The 16608-nt window shown below is 49.3% G+C and overlaps 1 protein-coding gene across 1 annotated transcript; it reads left to right on the top strand.

Moving 5' to 3' along the window:
* The first annotated feature begins 2225 nt into the window (after positions 1-2225).
* LOC147526449 (sperm-associated antigen 4 protein-like) lies at positions 2226-5139 on the top strand. The gene is made up of 6 exons (XM_086629902.1): positions 2226-2285; positions 2746-2830; positions 3262-3374; positions 3605-3772; positions 4132-4221; positions 4978-5139. Exons 1-6 carry the CDS (start codon positions 2229-2231, stop codon positions 5137-5139), a joined length of 675 nt encoding a protein of 224 aa, XP_086486028.1. The 5' UTR covers positions 2226-2228.
* The last annotated feature ends 11469 nt before the right edge of the window (positions 5140-16608 follow it).

Raw genomic sequence — 16608 nt, 5'->3', positions numbered from 1 at the left:
ACAGTGCAAACGTCAGTTATCTGCTTATGAGCAGCAGGAGGTATTTAATTTTTCTGAAATTTACTTTGTGGGTCCAGCTGCAAAAAAGGAGACAAGGAGTAATTGGTGATCCCAGCAATGGAGGTTATGTCCATACGTCCTGTGTCCCCACTCTGAGGGTGGTGAGGCACTGGAACAACGGAGAAACACTGCTGGAAGCAGTTGATCCATGGGGTGAGAGCAAGCCTGCTATCCAGCAGCCTTTCTGGATTCCCAGGGATGACCAGGAGAGCTGGAGCCTTGCCTGGCAAGACAGGCCAGGCAGCCGCCCGGCACAGGACCATGGCATGGGCTTCTGCCACCTGGACGGGCGGCAGCCATGTCACCCCAGGGCAGCCCACAGGGTCTCCCCGCCCTGCTCAGCCCTGGGGAGCCCCAGTGTGACGTCACAGCTGCGGCTACTGTGAGGTCAGAGCTGTACGCCTGTATAAATGCAGCGCACGGGGAAGGAGCCCCACAGTTGCTGTGAGGCTGTTGCCCCGGGCAGGTGCACTCCTGCTGGAGGGCAGCCTGGGGATAGTGCCAGAGCGGTTTTTGCCCGGGCAGGCGCTCTGCAAGGGCTGAGAGGACAAGCCGAGTGAGGGGCCTGCCTTTGCCCGGAGATGCCAAGGAGAAGGGTGCCCGCGAGGAGACGCCAAGAGGCCCCCAGAGGCTCCCTGCAGATTGAAGTCAGCCAGCAGCTGGTAGAGGAGGCAGCAGGGCCAAGCCACAGGCAGACCATCGGGTACGAAGTGGGCTGCTGCGGGGGAGATTCTGCTGTGAAGGGAGGCCGAGCCCCGGGGACCTGAGTCTGACCGCCTTGCGACGTGGAGACACGGTCCTGCCTGGCTGAGCGGGCAGCTGTGCGCAGAGGAGAGGGGTCAGGAGAGCACCAGGTGGGGGGCTGCAGTGGGGAGCAGCAGCCTGGGCCCCCTCCCCACATGGCCACTGAGAAGTGGCTGCCAAGGGGCAGGTTGGTGCCAGGGAGCCGAGAAAAACGGTGAGAATCGGGCTGTGCTGCCGGGTGGCCTTCCCCAGGCGAGGGACTGCTGCTGCCAGCTTGCTTCCTCTTCTCCCGCTGCAGGCCTGGAAGGCAAAGGGTGAGGAAAGGAGGGTGGGGGACCCCTGGGAGCAGCCCGGCTGTGCTGCCCTGTCTTGCTGCTGCTGGGATGGCCAGTCCTCTGGCAAGGATCGCCGCTCAGGCTACTCCTGCCCACCTCGGCTCGCATGGCGTGGGGATGGTGGGCAACAGTGGGTGTACCTTCCTCGTGTACGTACTACGTGTTTCTGCTGTGTGTGGCGGGGAGGGGAGAAGGGGGATGCCTGAGGGCCAGTGCAAGCAAAGGGGAGCACAGCGGGTGTTCCCCGGGCAGCATTCTGGGGCTCCCACTCAGGCACTGAAGCTCGGACTTCTGCAACGGTGGCCTGAAAAGGGAAATCCACCTGTGAAGAGGTTTGCCTGAGCCTTGGCTCATTGACAGCCGCAGGACTGCCTCTTTTTCAGGCAAAAGATGGCCCTGCAGAAGAAGACGGTTTTCACAGTAGCCGCCATGTTGCTGCCACTGGCTCTTGGTGAGTTTTTGTGAGCAAACAAACCCCTGGGAGCGGCAGCCTGGCTGTGCTGGCTGCCAGCTTTCAGCTGGCCGGATTTCCCCTGGGGCCAGGATGTGTGGAAACTCCTGTGGGCCACGTGCTTCCTGAGCAACTGGTCCTGACTGGGACCGGTTTTTGGACTACCTGTAAGACTGGTAGCAGCACGCCTGGGAGGCTGCTGTGGCCACCAGACCAAATGGCTTGTGGAGCCTGTGAGACAAGGGCACGGCTATTTCCAAGCCTGCACTGGGGATTCCCAGAGGGGCCATGCAGGGGACTGATGGAGAAGTACTCTCTCCTAGCCCATGCAGCCTGGTCCCGGTGCTCACTGAGGCAGTGAGGGGAAATGGGGAACAGCTCTGAGGCACCGAGCACACCTGACGGTGGCGGCTGCGCAGTCCCCTCAAGCCCGGGCTGGTGGCTGCCGGTCAGAGGCGCATCCTTACTCTGCCTGCCCCACGAGGCAACAGGGAGGGGACGATGCGACTGCAGGGATCGCTGGCAACCCAAGTCAAATAACTGTCTCTGTGATGTGAATTGCAGCTACCGTTTGCTGGTGGCACTTTCAAGCTGCGATGGCAAAGAACAAGGAAGAGATGAAGGAAATCACTGAAAAGATGCAGCTTTTGACAGAGGAAGTGGCTCGACTGAGGGCAGAGCTGAGCAGTAGGAAGGTAACCCTGTTTGTTTGGGGAAGGAGGCTTGGCTGGGCAGAACTGCTTGGGCTTGTTGGTGGGGTGAGACTGCTGACCGCAGCACCCCAGCCTTTGCCTCAGGGGCTTGCTGGGTGAGCTTCCGCGCAACACAGGCACTTCTCCACCCCCAGTTTAACCAGGCCGTGCCCGGCAGTGGAGGACTTGCAGGGCCTGAGCCTGTCGTGCAGCTGAGCTGGAGAGCGTGGAGGGTGGGGAAGAGGGTGGGGAACCTCGTCCACCCCGCTCGGAGCTGTGGCCGAGGCCACAGATACTGTTCCTCAGCCCTCGGGGCTCGTGTCAGCAGGAGAGTCTTGCAGCTCTGTGCACAAGGCTTGCCTCGCCTTTCTGACACTGACCCTTTGCCTCCCCGGGCGCTGGTAGCCACGCTGAACTGCCCGCTGATGTGGTCCTTTGCTGTATCTGTTTATGGCGTTTCTAGGAAGCTGAGGAGGCGAACCGGGCAGCGTGCGAGATGGCTGGATACGACAACTACAAGATGTTTGACTGGGCCCTGCAAAGTTCTGGTATGGACACAAGCAGCCCAGTCTCTTTGTCTGTAGCACTCCCCAAAGCAGCCTGTGCTGCAGGCGCTGCTCTCCAAAGTAGGGGATGATGAAGGGGCTCTCTTCCTCTCCACTGCTTTGGAAAAAGGAATGGCTGGGCCATCCTTTGCTGCCCACGCAGCCAGCCCTCAGCTTTGGCCTGCTGTCCTTCACGGGGGTGCCTGCTGTCTCCCAGGACCCTCAGACCTGCCCCTCACGGCGCTGTGAGAGAAGCGGTCACCAGGCATGTGGCTGCTGCCATTCCCCTGTGCAACTGGGCACCCCTGCCAGCATGGTGATGAGGACAGGACTGACAGTGGTGGAGGTGGCCAGCAGGATCAGAAACAGTGTCTGAGTACTGAGTCCTCCTGGTCTGTGGCCTCTTGCAGTCATCTGCTCTCCCTTCCTTATAGGTGCCGGCATCGACGTGCGGAGAACTTCCGACACCTACGACTTGAAAGGAATTTGGTGGTGCAGGGTTTTATGGGTCTTGTGTCTTCAGAACCCTCCTGATACTATTTTGCAGGTATCGTATGGTTTCATAACCGGGATTCTCCTCTGCTCTGTAAGACTGAGACCCCCTTTGTCAGGCAGGCAAGAGAAGGCCTCCTGCTTCTGCCCGTTTCCTCACACGTGCCTCATTCTTGAGCTGAAGCAGACCCCACAGACAGCCGGCACCAACGCATTGAGCTACAGAGGCACTTGCGCTGCCCCAGTGCTCTCTCACCCTTCACTGCTCTCCCATTCTGGTTGCAGACGTATGTTTCCCCGGGAAGCTGCTGGCCTTTACGAGGGCATCAGGGCCAGGTGGTCATCACGTTGCCAGTACCAGTCCATCTGACTGCCATCGCTGTGCAGCACATCGCCAAAGAAGCGTTTCCATATGGGACCATCGACAGTGCCCCCAGAGACATGGATGTCTTTGTAAGTCTCTGCTGGGCGCGTCTGGTGGGGATCTGGCCCTGGGGGAAAGCCATGACAGGGTCTCATTGCTTTTTGTGCATCCTTTGAGGTTCGTGTCCTGCTTGTTCCCAAGCACTGCAGTGCCCTAGCAGGATACTTCAAGTGCTCTAGAGGTTTCATCCCTCTTAAGGCTTATCTGGCTGAGCGCCTCAGGGTTCTTGACCAAAACTCAAGGCGGAGACTGAGCTCCACCCTAACCAGTGGTCCACTAGGGCTAGAGCCCCAGGTGAGGGTGGGTAGGTGACAGGGCTGTTCCAGCACGTGTGTTCCCTCTTTGTTGGGATGAGTCTGAGCTGCTCTCCTTGTGCTTTGCCTCCGAGGGAGTGGACGCAGATGGAGAAGAGGAGACTCTTCTTGGGACCTTCACATACAACGTGGCAGCACAGGCGGTTCAGATCTTCCCTCTGAAGGTACGGTCCATGCACGGGGGCAAGATGCCAGGGAGCAAAACAGGTTTGCCTTCCTGTCCACGGCAGGAAGAGCGTGAGTGGTTTCTCCCTGGGCAGAGGGGCCCGGACCACCGCTGAGAGAGCCCTGGCGGGGTTGGGAGGGCTGAGTAGCACGCGGTGGTGGTAGCAAAAGGACAGCAAGGACAGGGTCAGGCCCGTGGGAGCATGATCCCGAGAGATCCCTGGCTGCACCCACTGCCTTCAGCAGAGGCAGCTGCACACGCGGCCACTCCACCCAGGCAGCGTCCTTGTGCCGTGGAGAAATGGGTCGGGCAGCACCGTCGCTCCATTCCGTGGCCCGCTGACAGGCTGGACAGTGTCCTCTGCTCCCAGTGTAGCATGACCCTTCTCTCCCGCCTGCCAGGAGGAAAGCAGCAGGGCAGACAGCGGGAGCTTGGTGAGGTTGTACCCCAGCTGCCCCACGCGTAGGAGCACCTGCCCGGCCTCTCTGTTGGCACAGAGCAAGTAGCAGAGGGAAGGGGCAGCGGGAAGGGACACAGCCACAGCTGGGCGGGCATGCAGAGGATGCCTGGTGCCTTCCCGCCTACTGCGATCCCAGCCTCGCCACCAGCTCCAGCACCAGCAGTGAGGCCCAGATTTGCACAGCCACCCCCACCCACTTTCAGGAGCTTGTTCCTGAGCAGGAGCAGGGCTGGCGAGAGGGGAGACATTGACTGCTTTGTCACCCCCATTTCCTTGTCTCTCTTTTGTTCACAGAACGCTCCATTTCCCAGAGCCTTTTCCTACGTCAGACTTCTTGTGAAGAGCAACTGGGGACGACCAGAGTACACCTGCATTTATCGAGTGCGGGTTCACGGGATGATGGCACACAGGAAAGCCTCAACTGAAAACAGCGGGCAAAAAGAAGGACAAACATAAAAGAGAAGGCGGGGTGTCATGGATAGTCATACATCCAAATGTATTTGTATATTAAAATACTATAAACCACAAAAATCCAGCTAATAGAGTTCATTCTCATTGCTGAAATGTCTGATACTAATACCTGGAAATGTTTAAAAGGATAAAATCTAAAACCAAATGGGTCGTACTTCAGACAGAGAGAGTCTATGGCACAAGACACTGCACTGTCCCAGGACATGTTGGAATGTACTTTGCTTACACTTCGGCGGAGGTTCTATTACCGTGCTTTTGCTAAAAGACACAAAGCCAGAACGTTGAACTAGCCCAAAGCCACTGTAGCCAGAAAACCAGTGCACCATTAGGAAATTCTAGAAAAATATATGGAAAATGATAATGCTAGGGGTTTTATTCAGCTTTTTATTTTTATGAAAAATAAACAGCTGGAGCAATATTATTATTTGGGTGAATCCTAGACCTCGCACACATCCAGGACTCATTTTTGAGTGAATAGAGCCTGTACATTATCCTTGGTTTTTTGGTCGAACACTTCTATAAATAATGAGATCTGAGTAATTCTTACAGTAGATTTTTCTACTTCTTCTGGCCAAGCTTTGGAGCCTTCTCAAGGCCTTGAAAGTATTTCCGAGGTAGCTGGCATTCTTCTGCAACAGAACCACAAGTTCACTTCAGGTAAATGTTCAAGAATTAAAATCTGTATCTTCTTGTAACCAGTCCCAGCCCAGTTCCAGAACAGACATACGGAGCAGCATCTTAGCCAGAAGATGGATTTGGGTGCCTTGGATCTGGACCTGAACTCCATCTTTTGTTGCCGGTACTGGGGTGATGGTGGCACTGGCTTGTACTTTTTGTTGCAGAATGTTGGCCACACACTGTGCGTCTAGACCATACAGCTCAAGGTTCTTGATAATTGTCACCTACAGGTTTTAATAATTATTGCAAACGTCACTGCTCTAGGTATTAGCAAGTCATGTCCCATTCATCCCAGAAAAATGAGCTGCACCTGGAAGCAGCTAGAAACCTCTGCCAAGGATAAGCACCTACTGTACTTTGTGGCAGTGTCTGTATGGGCACACATTTTCTAGAACCAGTGACGGTGCCAAGAAACTTGCGTTTGAGTAAGTCAGTGTATTTCTCTCAGGTTCTTCAGGAGAGGATACTATTACAGCTATTGCCATCTCAAGTCTTGCCTGAAATGTGTCTCAGTTTACTGTCAAACCGCCGACCGAATTCCAGGCAAACAGGATGTTTCATTCTCCTGCCACTTAAATTTAAATTTATCTTAAGCTACCTGTGATGACCAGGAAAAAAAAGCCAGAGAGAACCTTTCTGGGCGTCAGTTTCCTGTACTGAACAACCCTCCGCAGATCTCTGACGTGAGACTGGGGCTTCTGCCGTATCCAGGGCATTTTCTGTGCAACCTGTGCCTTTGCTTTTGAGCTGCCTCACAAGGCTTCTTAGGCAGTAAAGACTACTGATGGCCGCTTCTCATCTGTCATGCTTCAGCTATGTCATCTCTAGACAACTTGTGCTTGCCATCAGGCGTGTTCGAGCCATAGAAGAGTGGCTAGTTTCTAAGTTCACGGAATATAGGAATTCTTAGATTTTTCACCTCCACGAGTGCCAGTGCCAGCCAGAGCACTACCCATGCCGAGCACTGTAGGAGCAGACGGCCCACGGTAACCTCAGCGAGCAGTGGATGGTGACTCGAGGTGGCTGGAACAACGAACTCGCTTTTGATTGTAAATGTTGCCTCAAACCAGGACCCTGATTGAGGGTTGATGATTGGGGACACAATGGAAGCTTTAAGTTTGTGCTTCCTGTTGTGCCATCTGTACAGCCCCGTCCTTTAGAACAAGTTAATGATTTACTTGGAAGAGAAGAGTGAATAGCAGACCACCTGGCAATGTGGTTTGTACTAAGCAATGATGTGACTTGTTTGATACAAAAAGTTTCTCTAAGTGATAAATAGCAACTGTGGTCAGCAAACCAGAAAGAACCGCCTGGAACTGCCAAGGTAAAGGAAAGGTAATTCCAGCAGGAGGAGATCACGACCACCAACTCACTGACCACCTACCCAAATTATACCACTGACTCAGAAAAGAACAACAGAAGTAGGAAACAGAGCATGTGAAGTAATTTACATGTACAGCGAGAGAGAAGAACAATGAATATGTAAATATACTAACGGTTTCAGGAAAATGTTATGAATATGTGCGATTACAGGGGGACCCCTGCGGAGGGCGGGTCCGCTCCAACAGCTGCATGTCCTTCCTTTGCTGGGAACCCCAGGGCTGGATGCAGACTCCAGGTGGGGTCTCACAAGAGCAGAGCAGAGAAAGAGAATCCCCTCCGTTGCCTGCTGGCCACGCTTCTTTGGATGCAGCCCAGCATACAGTCGGCTTTCTGGGCTGCCAGCGCACATTGCCGGCTCACGTTGAGCTTCTCATCAATCAACACCCCAAGTCCTTCTCCTCAGGGCTGCTCTCAATCCATTCTCCACCCAGCCTGTACTTGTGCTGATCAATGAACTGAGGGAAAAACACAAACCAGGATTACTCGTGCAACTCTGCTATTTCATGTATTTGGGTGATTAGTATTTTGTTTATTTAGGATTTTACACTTAGATTAAAGAAAATAGATCCAAATAACAGACTAATTGAAGACATAAGAAAACAGAAACAATCTCTGCTTTGAACAGGCTCTTTTCCTAGAACAGAACTTCACTTTATAGCAAGCTCTAGAAACAAAGCCAACTGCTGTATTCCTTTTATTCTGCATGCTTGTAAACTTCAGCAGAAGGATAGAGTTTTAAAGACTTACTACATTGAACTGTCTCTTTTTGATTCTTTCTTCCCCACCCCCCCCCCCACCCCTACTGTGAAAGGCATCCTAGGTTGTGTGGGTAATGGTTATTCAGAGAAAGAAAGAAATATTTGAGGACAAAGCTGGAGCCATGGATACTGAAGCGTCTTCCTTCTTGAGCTGTGGTGAAAATGAGAAGGAATTTGAAAGGAGCCAGAGAAAAAATCCTGAAGAACAGAGTCAGAAAGTGCAAAGAGGGCAAAGCCGCTGTAGGTGACATGGGATGCAATGCACAGTAGGTCCTGCGGGATAATCCCAACATGTTTGTGTTAAAATCGAGTGATTCATTTTCTTTCCTTTGCTGCTGACACCCAATGGTTTTCTAGCATATGGGATCTTGCATGCCTGTAGGAAGCTTGAATGCAGTAGAAGTCACTCTGAAAAGCAAGATAAAGGACGCCATTTTGTGTGTTGTTACTCTGGCAGTGGGTTTCAGATAGGCCTTTTTGTTATTCTTAGTGTACTGTCAGACGAAGCAGGGCTTGGCTGGGAAAACAAATGTTTTCTTACAGTTGATGTTCCACAGATTGGATCAGAATTGTGGCAGAGTGATTCTTCTGGGTCTGATCCTCTTGAGTGTGCCCTTTGATGTGGGTCAGCTGCAAGGCTTCCTCACTCAGTTTTTATTACTCACTCTGCCATGCCTGCCTCCCAGGCTGGGTTGCTGATCTGCTGAAAGGTTTTCTCTTGCCATGTAGCAACCGCGTCTTTGTTGTTTCAAAATGATACCTGCTGGCGTAGCTGCCTTTTGAGATTGCTCTTCTAGCTCCGTAGCAGCAGCAGGAGAAGGAAACATGCCCGTTCTGATTTTTATCACTCTTCCCTTGATGAGTTTCCACAGTGACCTGATTTATATCACTGCCTACTTTGGGAAATTACTAACCTAAATAGCATGACGTTATACCAAACATGTGTCTGTGCTGCTGGAAAGCATAGGACGGGGGAGAGGTTTCTGCCAGGAAGCTGGTAGTGAGAGGTCCATTTCTGAGGTCATCTCTGGATGTCCTGTACACTGGCAGATTAGTTGCTGGTTTCCTGCAATCATTTGAGATCAGCCACTCTGCCTAAAACTAAGGCCTAAAGCTGCAACGTCTTAAAAGTTGACTTTTCCTCCTAGCTCACTGCTTCCACGAGGTGTTTCAGTCTGCTGCTTGGGTATTCCTCCCCTATCCCAAGACAACAAAACAGAAAGGTAGTGTATGTGTAAATCAAAATAAATAATTAAGATACTCCATGGAAATCTGAGGAAGAGATTGTTTTTGAAAGAACTGTAAAAGAATAGTGCTCAAAGAAAATCTCGTCAGTGAAACACTACCCAGAGGCTCAAATTATAAAAATAAAGCAGGTAATTACATACTGTTCCTCAGCTCCAACAGAAGTGCCATTATATAATAAATATAGTGTAGGGAACCCAGGATAAGCTGCAAGGAACAATCCAGCTTTGGCAAGTGAATGATTTCTTACTAGTTTTAATCTGTAACTTCCTGTTTAGTGTAATTTCAAAAAAGAAAAAAGTATGAAGTACTGGCCATTAGCTCCTGCAGAAACGAGATCTCCCGCAAAAGATGCACAGGAGTGTTTAAATCTCATCCTCAGTTCATGGAGGAAAGTGCAGTTTGGCATCACTCTCACTGCTATGGATTTTGCTTTATAGAGGCATCTCAGTGATATTGCTGAGTAAGTGTATCTTACTGCTTCTCCAAATGGACTACTAGATATTTTTATTTTCTGCTGGAAATTTTCTTTCCCGCTAAAGCAATAAAAACGTTGGATTGACAACATCAGCCTGTTCTAAGAAAGCTAACTGGTTGACATAATTTATGGTTTTTTTTTAACAGCTCACCCCGCGTGTATTTGCGAGAAAGAAAGGAGGCTGAGAGCTGCTGCGAAATGGAAGCTCTTGGAAAAATCAGTTGGAATTTTCCTAAGGGAATTTTCTTTCTCAGTGCTGTCCTGGTTTTAGCTGGGACTGAGTTAGCTCTTCTTTTTAGCAGCTAGAAGAGCTCTGTGTTTTGGTTTTAGTCTGAGACTTGCTCTGAGAAGAATGCTGACAGCGCACTGATGTTTGTAGTTGGCACCGAGGTCTTAAGGACTTTTCAGCTTGCTGTGTTCTTGCCAGTGTGCAGGAGCATAAGAGGATAACAGAGGAGCATGGCCGGGACAAGGGGTTCATGACTGTCCTTATGATTTGTACTTGGATTTAGGATTGAGGCCAAACTGGCCAATTAGTATTCCGTATCATGCAGCGTCATGCCCAGTATAAAAGTGAAGACAGCCAGAAAAAAGGGCTTTTGCTCTTCCAGGACTCTCACTTTCGGACTCTCAGAGTGCACTCTCTGTCTCGCTCTCTATTTTCGGGCCTCTCGCTCATCTGGGATTGCGGTATCGGGACTCCTGTTTTGGGATCATTAGTTCAGGATGAGACGGGCCTCAGTCAAGAGGTGGTGAGCAATTACACCGTACATCACTTGTTTATATATATTTATCATTGTACATATATATATATTCATATATTAGTAGCAGTAGTATTAAATTGTTCTTAACCCACAGGTCTCTTTTCATTTTTCTCCTTTAATTCCCTTCCTCATCCCCAGTGGGGGAGGGTGAGTGAGCGGCTGTGTGGAGTTTAGTTGCTGGAGCAGCCTAAACCATGACAGGTGCATAGCTAACAGCTAGCAATGAAAACTTAGCCCCACAGTTCTTTTACTACTAGGAGGTAATATTTTACTTAAGAATCACCAGCTGTTATATCATTACCATAGTGATCTTAATCCGTTTGTCATTTCGCATTTCTTAACAATAACAACTTGGTTTATGTGCAGTGAGACTTCTTGAGATGGATAAGGTTTACCTGGGCAGTAGGATAGTTTATGTCTAGAAGTAGCATCAGAGGTGAGTAGAACCTGTGGTAGCTCTGCTCTATTTGTTAGATATAGTCCAGCTTCCTAAAGAACAAAATTGTGAATTTGTGGAGATGAGCATGTGAATAGAAAATAATCAGTCTGGGATTTCTGTTAAAGACAAGAGTAAATGAAGTCCTGGCATGGATCTGAGGTTTGCAACTAATTTCTTCTGGATGACAATCTCACTCTTGTGTTTGGAGTAGATTTTTTCTGAAGGTCTTGTCCTAAATTTTAGAAAAAACAAACGGTATGCAGTAAGGATTTTAACATTGTTAGGATTATTATTGGTCACTTGGAAACTTCTGTAGAAGAAATAGGAAGGAGAAGAAACTACAGAAGTATTGATTGAACATAGATTTACTAAATATCTTATAATATTAAAAGCTGGAGAACAATTTACAAAGATAAAAATCTTAGCTATGAATATAAAAATATAGAAAAATATCCATCCGTAGGGTCCAGTGTTGTCTGTCAGTCTGCAGTGATCTCCAGCGGGGTCTAGCGGTGTCCAGCGGTCTCCAATGGTCTCCGTTGGTCTCCAGTGGTGTCTGGTGGTCTCTGATGGTCTCTGGATGGCAATCTCACTTTTGTGTTCAGAGTAGATTTTTTCTGAAGCTCTTGTCCCTTATTCTATACACAATCCTGTAACTCCTCCTGCAGATTTATTCCATGTAATCATCAGCATGTTCCAGTCATCCCCATGGCTTGTGCAACTAAATATGTTTCCAACTATCCCGTCGATATTTTTACCATAGGTAAGACAATTGTTCCTTGGAGGCAGATTTGAGAATGGGTTAACATAGTCAACTTGCCAACAAGCTTCACCAAATTTCCATGTATTCTTTCAAGTGTAGGCAACAGGTAATTTCCTCTGCCAGGCTTCTTTTACTACAGCACATATGTCACAGTCCAGAATGACCTGGGTAGTCATTGCTAGTGAAAGACCTGTCCCTCATTCTCCCCAGTGACGGGCACCATCTTGGCCTCTATAGCCTGTCATCTTATGGGCCATTGGGCCATGATGAATCCTTCTTTGTGTTGCCAGTCTAACTTCATTATTGCAACCAAGACTGTGACGTTCCTCTTTGTAAATTGGTTCGCTTTAGTGTTTTGGCACTCTTCTGTGGCCCAGTTGTTTGGGATGTGTGCACTCACAGGATTCATGAATACTCACCTTTGCTGCAGGCCATTCGTTACTGTACCTTGATGGCCCAAACAGATTTACCTCAACTTTCCCATCCTTGTTTTTTCCTGTGGTTCTATCCATCCCTACTCAGCATTGGCCATCAACAAAGAGTCAGTATAAACATACACTGTGGGACACTTTTCCTGTTAGGTATTTCTAGGGCTAATCGCATAGCCTTGGCTTCTGAAAACTGACTGGATTGTCCTGTTGCACTCCATACAGCCACATAATGGGTGAGGGTACTCCATACTATCGCTTTCTGTGCAGGGTGTTATTTATTTCCCAAATGTGCTCACTGGGTCATCAAGGCAGTCCACTTGTTCCAAGTATGGGCAGTAGCATGATGGGTGAGTGCCACCCTTTCTTTGAACAGTGCAGTACAGGCAATCAGAGTACTTATGTAAGCAGTCGTTCTTTTCCTGGTATTTCAGATGCTGCTTGGACTCTTTCATAGGTGGAAAGGGTCTTATCCTCTTGACATATGTAATTTACTTCTGACCCCTGGTGGCTGCAGCTCCAAAATCTCAGTGGTCGGCCTTGGATTCACTGGGGCTTATATACCACACAATTCAGGAGATTACAACATCTCCTGAGGTGATACATAGGGTATTTTGCACTTATCACCAGTTTGGATAGGGCCTGGGGCTATATCCTGTGCCACTTCTAGCTTCAATTGTTGGAAGGCTTGCTGTTGCTTGGGTCCCTAGATAAACCAATCTTGCTTACACCACCATTTACAGTGGTTCCACTAGTTAACTGTATCCAGGAATGTCAGAATCCTACCATTCCAGAGAACACTTGAGCTTCCTTTTTGTTAGTAGCTTTGGGAAACATACTTATCTCTTCTACCACTTCACTGGATTTGTCATCTTACATCTATCTATCCATTTTACCCCTAGTAATTGTATTTCTGTATTGGACTTCTGATTTCTTGATGGCACACCTTGCCTTCAGCAGGATTTTAAAGACAGCTTAATCTTTTTTCAAATATTCCATCTTTAGTCCTCAGAGTATGATATCATTAGTGTACTAGTGGTGACCACAGATACTGTCCATTTCTAAGGTTTCTTGAATCAGCCCATGGCAATGGTGAGACTATGATTTCACATGTAGGGTAATTGATTCCAAGTGCACATCTTCTCAGGTGAAAGAAAACTGAAGTCTATGCCCTTCCATTATGATGTGCTGGGTTTACGGGAGGGGTTGTGGAAATGGCCCCTGTAAGTAGCTGTGAAAAGCCTCCCTGCCTCCAGAACCGGTCGGACCAGTCTCTGGCCCCGTGAGATCCTCCCCATCCCATCAGGCCAGGGCTGAGCCAGTCAGCGCCTCTGCAAATGTCCTATTTAAAGTGCAGACAAAGGAGCTTGGGGGATGCTGGAGCTACACTGAAGAGAGCCCCTCGGCCTTCCAGGCCAGCAGCTGCCCACACTGAGACATCACTACCAAGGTTTGTTGGGCCTGGCATGGCTGCAGCAGAGAGAGGACTGAGACCTGAGAGAAATGGCCACACAGACACCAAGGACAGAGGAGATGGAGCAGGAGGATGTGTGCCAGAGCTGAGATTCCCCTGCAGCCCATGGTGAGATGGCAGCAGCCCCCCTGCTGCCCGTGGAGATTAAAAGTGGAGCAGAGATCCACCTGCAGCTCTTGGAGAACTCCATGCTGGAGTAGAAATGCCTGTGCCTGAAGGAAGTCATAGAGAATGGTCTCCATGAGCTGCTGGAGGCTGACGACGAGGTGGAGAGGCATCTGAAGCCCATGGAGAACCCCATGCCAGAGCAGGTGGCAGCTCCCTAAGAAGCCGTGACTTTTTGGGGAAGAAGCCCATGCTGGAACAATCTGATAGGTAAGGATTGCATCCTGTGGGAAGGTCTCACATTGGGGAAGTCTGTGGACTGTCCCATGAGGAGGGGATCCACTGGAGCAGGAGAAAAGAGTGTAAGGAGTTCTCCTCCTTTAAGAAAGGAGTGGCAGAAACAACACGTGATGAACTGACCTGCAAACCCCCCCATTCCCTGTCCTCTTGCACTGCTGGAGGAGGAGGTAGAGTTGGGAAGAAGGGAGGGGTGGGGGAAGGTGTTTTTGAGGTCTGGCTTCTGTTTCTTGTTAATCTCTCTGAATGAGCCGTTAACAAATTAAATTGATTTTGTCCCCAAGGTGAGTCCATTTTGCCCGGGACCACAGTCGGTGAGTGCTCCCTCTGTTCTTGTCGCGACCCTCAGTCCTTCTGTTACATTTTTCTCCTCTCCATCTCACTGAGGGGATGGAGTGTGTGAGCAGCCTCATGGTGGCTGAGCTGCCAGCTGGGCTGAACCATGACATGTGGGAATAGAACAGAACGTGTTGGCTATGTCAGTGTTGGCATACCATTTTATTACTTCTTCTTCCAACTGTTACTGCAGCTGAAGCATGTCCTTTAACCTAACCCTGAAATTACTCCCCTGTTCTTGTCTACTTCCTTGTAAATAAATTTCAAAGTTTTTAAAGGTTTTGAAGTCCAACCCAGATCAGCTGCCACACTGGCCAAAAAAACAGAGCTTGTTTTCAAACCTTCATTGTGGTTGGGTCTGTGTGGTGTTCCATATGCCCACTTTGACAGGCTGCTCCCTGATGCCGCTTCAAATCAAATGGCAGTGATGAAGATGGGTAAGGTGCTGGTGGTAGATGAGAGCTAAGCAATCTCCTACCCTCCATCAGACTGACTGACAGCAGGAAGGCTCTGGTAAAATCCCTACCACGCAGTCTTCCACACTGACCTTGCAGCACCTGAACACCATCAGTGTGTTCCAACAATAACTTCCAGAGTTCCTGTGGGGAAATTATAGAGCAATATAGGAGGGAGAGCTCAAGCCATTAGCAGCCTGAGGTGATACAAAGCACGAGATTAGAAGAAGCAGCAACATTCCTCTCCTTGTAGGCCAGGTACCCAAGCCCTGGAGTACCCTGCTTTTGCCTTGTCTTCTTCCAGATAAATCAGTCTGATTCCCACTTCCAGTCCTCATACAGCCTGTGTTCCAACACCCTAGAGGCCCTTCTCTAAACTTTCAGTCTGTTTGTTCACATCTCTTCTTGTACCTGAAGGCAAGCAAACTAGACACAGTATCCAGATGCAGTCTCACCAGTGCTCTGTAAAGGAAATAATCGCAACCTTCCACCTGCTGGCTATGCTTCCACTACACAGTCCTGACTGCAGTAGGCCTTCATAACTGAAAAGAACAGAGTGCTGTCTTCTGTTAAGCTCCTTGTTACTCTTCTCTCACTGGTAACCCTCCCAGTTTGTCGTTTTGTAAGAGGTCACTGCATCCCAATGCAGGACTGCCTTTATGGAACACGAGGTTGATGCTGGCCTGTTTCTTGTGTCAATCAAGCTCCCTCTGAATAGCTCCCTCTGACTTTCCCTCTAGTTTATCAACAGCTAACAGTCATCTCCAAAATATTGACTGACAGTTGGAGCCAGTCCAGGATGTCTGTTCAAGATACAGACATAGGAGATCAATTGGATTTACTCTTAAATAAACTCTTGGTCTACAAATCCTGTATACTCTGACCTTAACCTGACAGGTAAACAGTCCCTTTCTGGTGGCAAAATGGCTTGACTCAAAACAGGAGATGCCAATATCAGCTCCTTAAATTTGCCTCTCCAAGTGGTGTGGCTCGCAGTAGGAAACTTGAGATTTTTTCTGTCGCTTTTGATAGTGCTATTGGTTATGCTGTAGTAATTGCACAGACCCCAGAAACAGAAGTCAATGACATAAATGTCACATCAATTTTGCTTATAGGTAGGATATGAGGGCCCTCTGTGCCACTCAGGGCAATACCAGGACCAAGGAAAGCTCTGAGAGTCTGCCATAGAATGAAACATTTTGGTTTTTCCTATGCTACTACTGCAGGTATCAACACTTAACTGTTACCTCTAATAATTACCAAGGTTGTATCACAGTAATAATAATGCCCATACCCAACTTAGAAAGAAAATTGAACCCTGTAAAGCTGCAATTATGCTATTACATTTGTGTCTTGGAACTGCCAGCAGTAATAAATGTAATCCAGGGACCTTGAAAAACTCTTGAGAAAGCACGGGTAATGTTTGGATTGATCTTGTCACTGAACTAACTACAAGGTCCAGAGCACTGAGACCAGCACAGAAATTGTGAATTGTGGGTACATTTTTCTCAGACTAAGCTCAAGGCCTGAGACAGGCAATAACACGCTGTAGAAAATGGGATTGTACATGTGTGATGGGTTTACAGGAGGGGCTGCAGAAATGGCCCCTGTAATTAGCTGTGAAAAGCTTCCCTGGCTCCAAAACTGGTCAGACCAGCCTCTGGCCAGGTGAGACCCTCAGGCCAGGGCTGAGTCGGTCAGAGCCTCTGCAAATGCCCTATTGAAGATGGGGACAAAGGAGCTTGGGGGAGGCTGGACTTACACTGAAGAGAGCGGGGATGCAGGTGGATGGCCCCCTGGCCTCCCAGACAGGCAGCTGGCCATGCTGGGCTGCTGCCACCTGACTGGAGA

This window comes from Tauraco erythrolophus, chromosome Z (assembly GCF_009769465.1).
Source record: "Tauraco erythrolophus isolate bTauEry1 chromosome Z, bTauEry1.pri, whole genome shotgun sequence".
NCBI classification, from domain to species: Eukaryota; Metazoa; Chordata; class Aves; order Musophagiformes; family Musophagidae; genus Tauraco; species Tauraco erythrolophus.
Note: the sequence above shows the minus strand (reverse complement) of the source record. Positions and strands in the feature narration are given on the sequence as shown.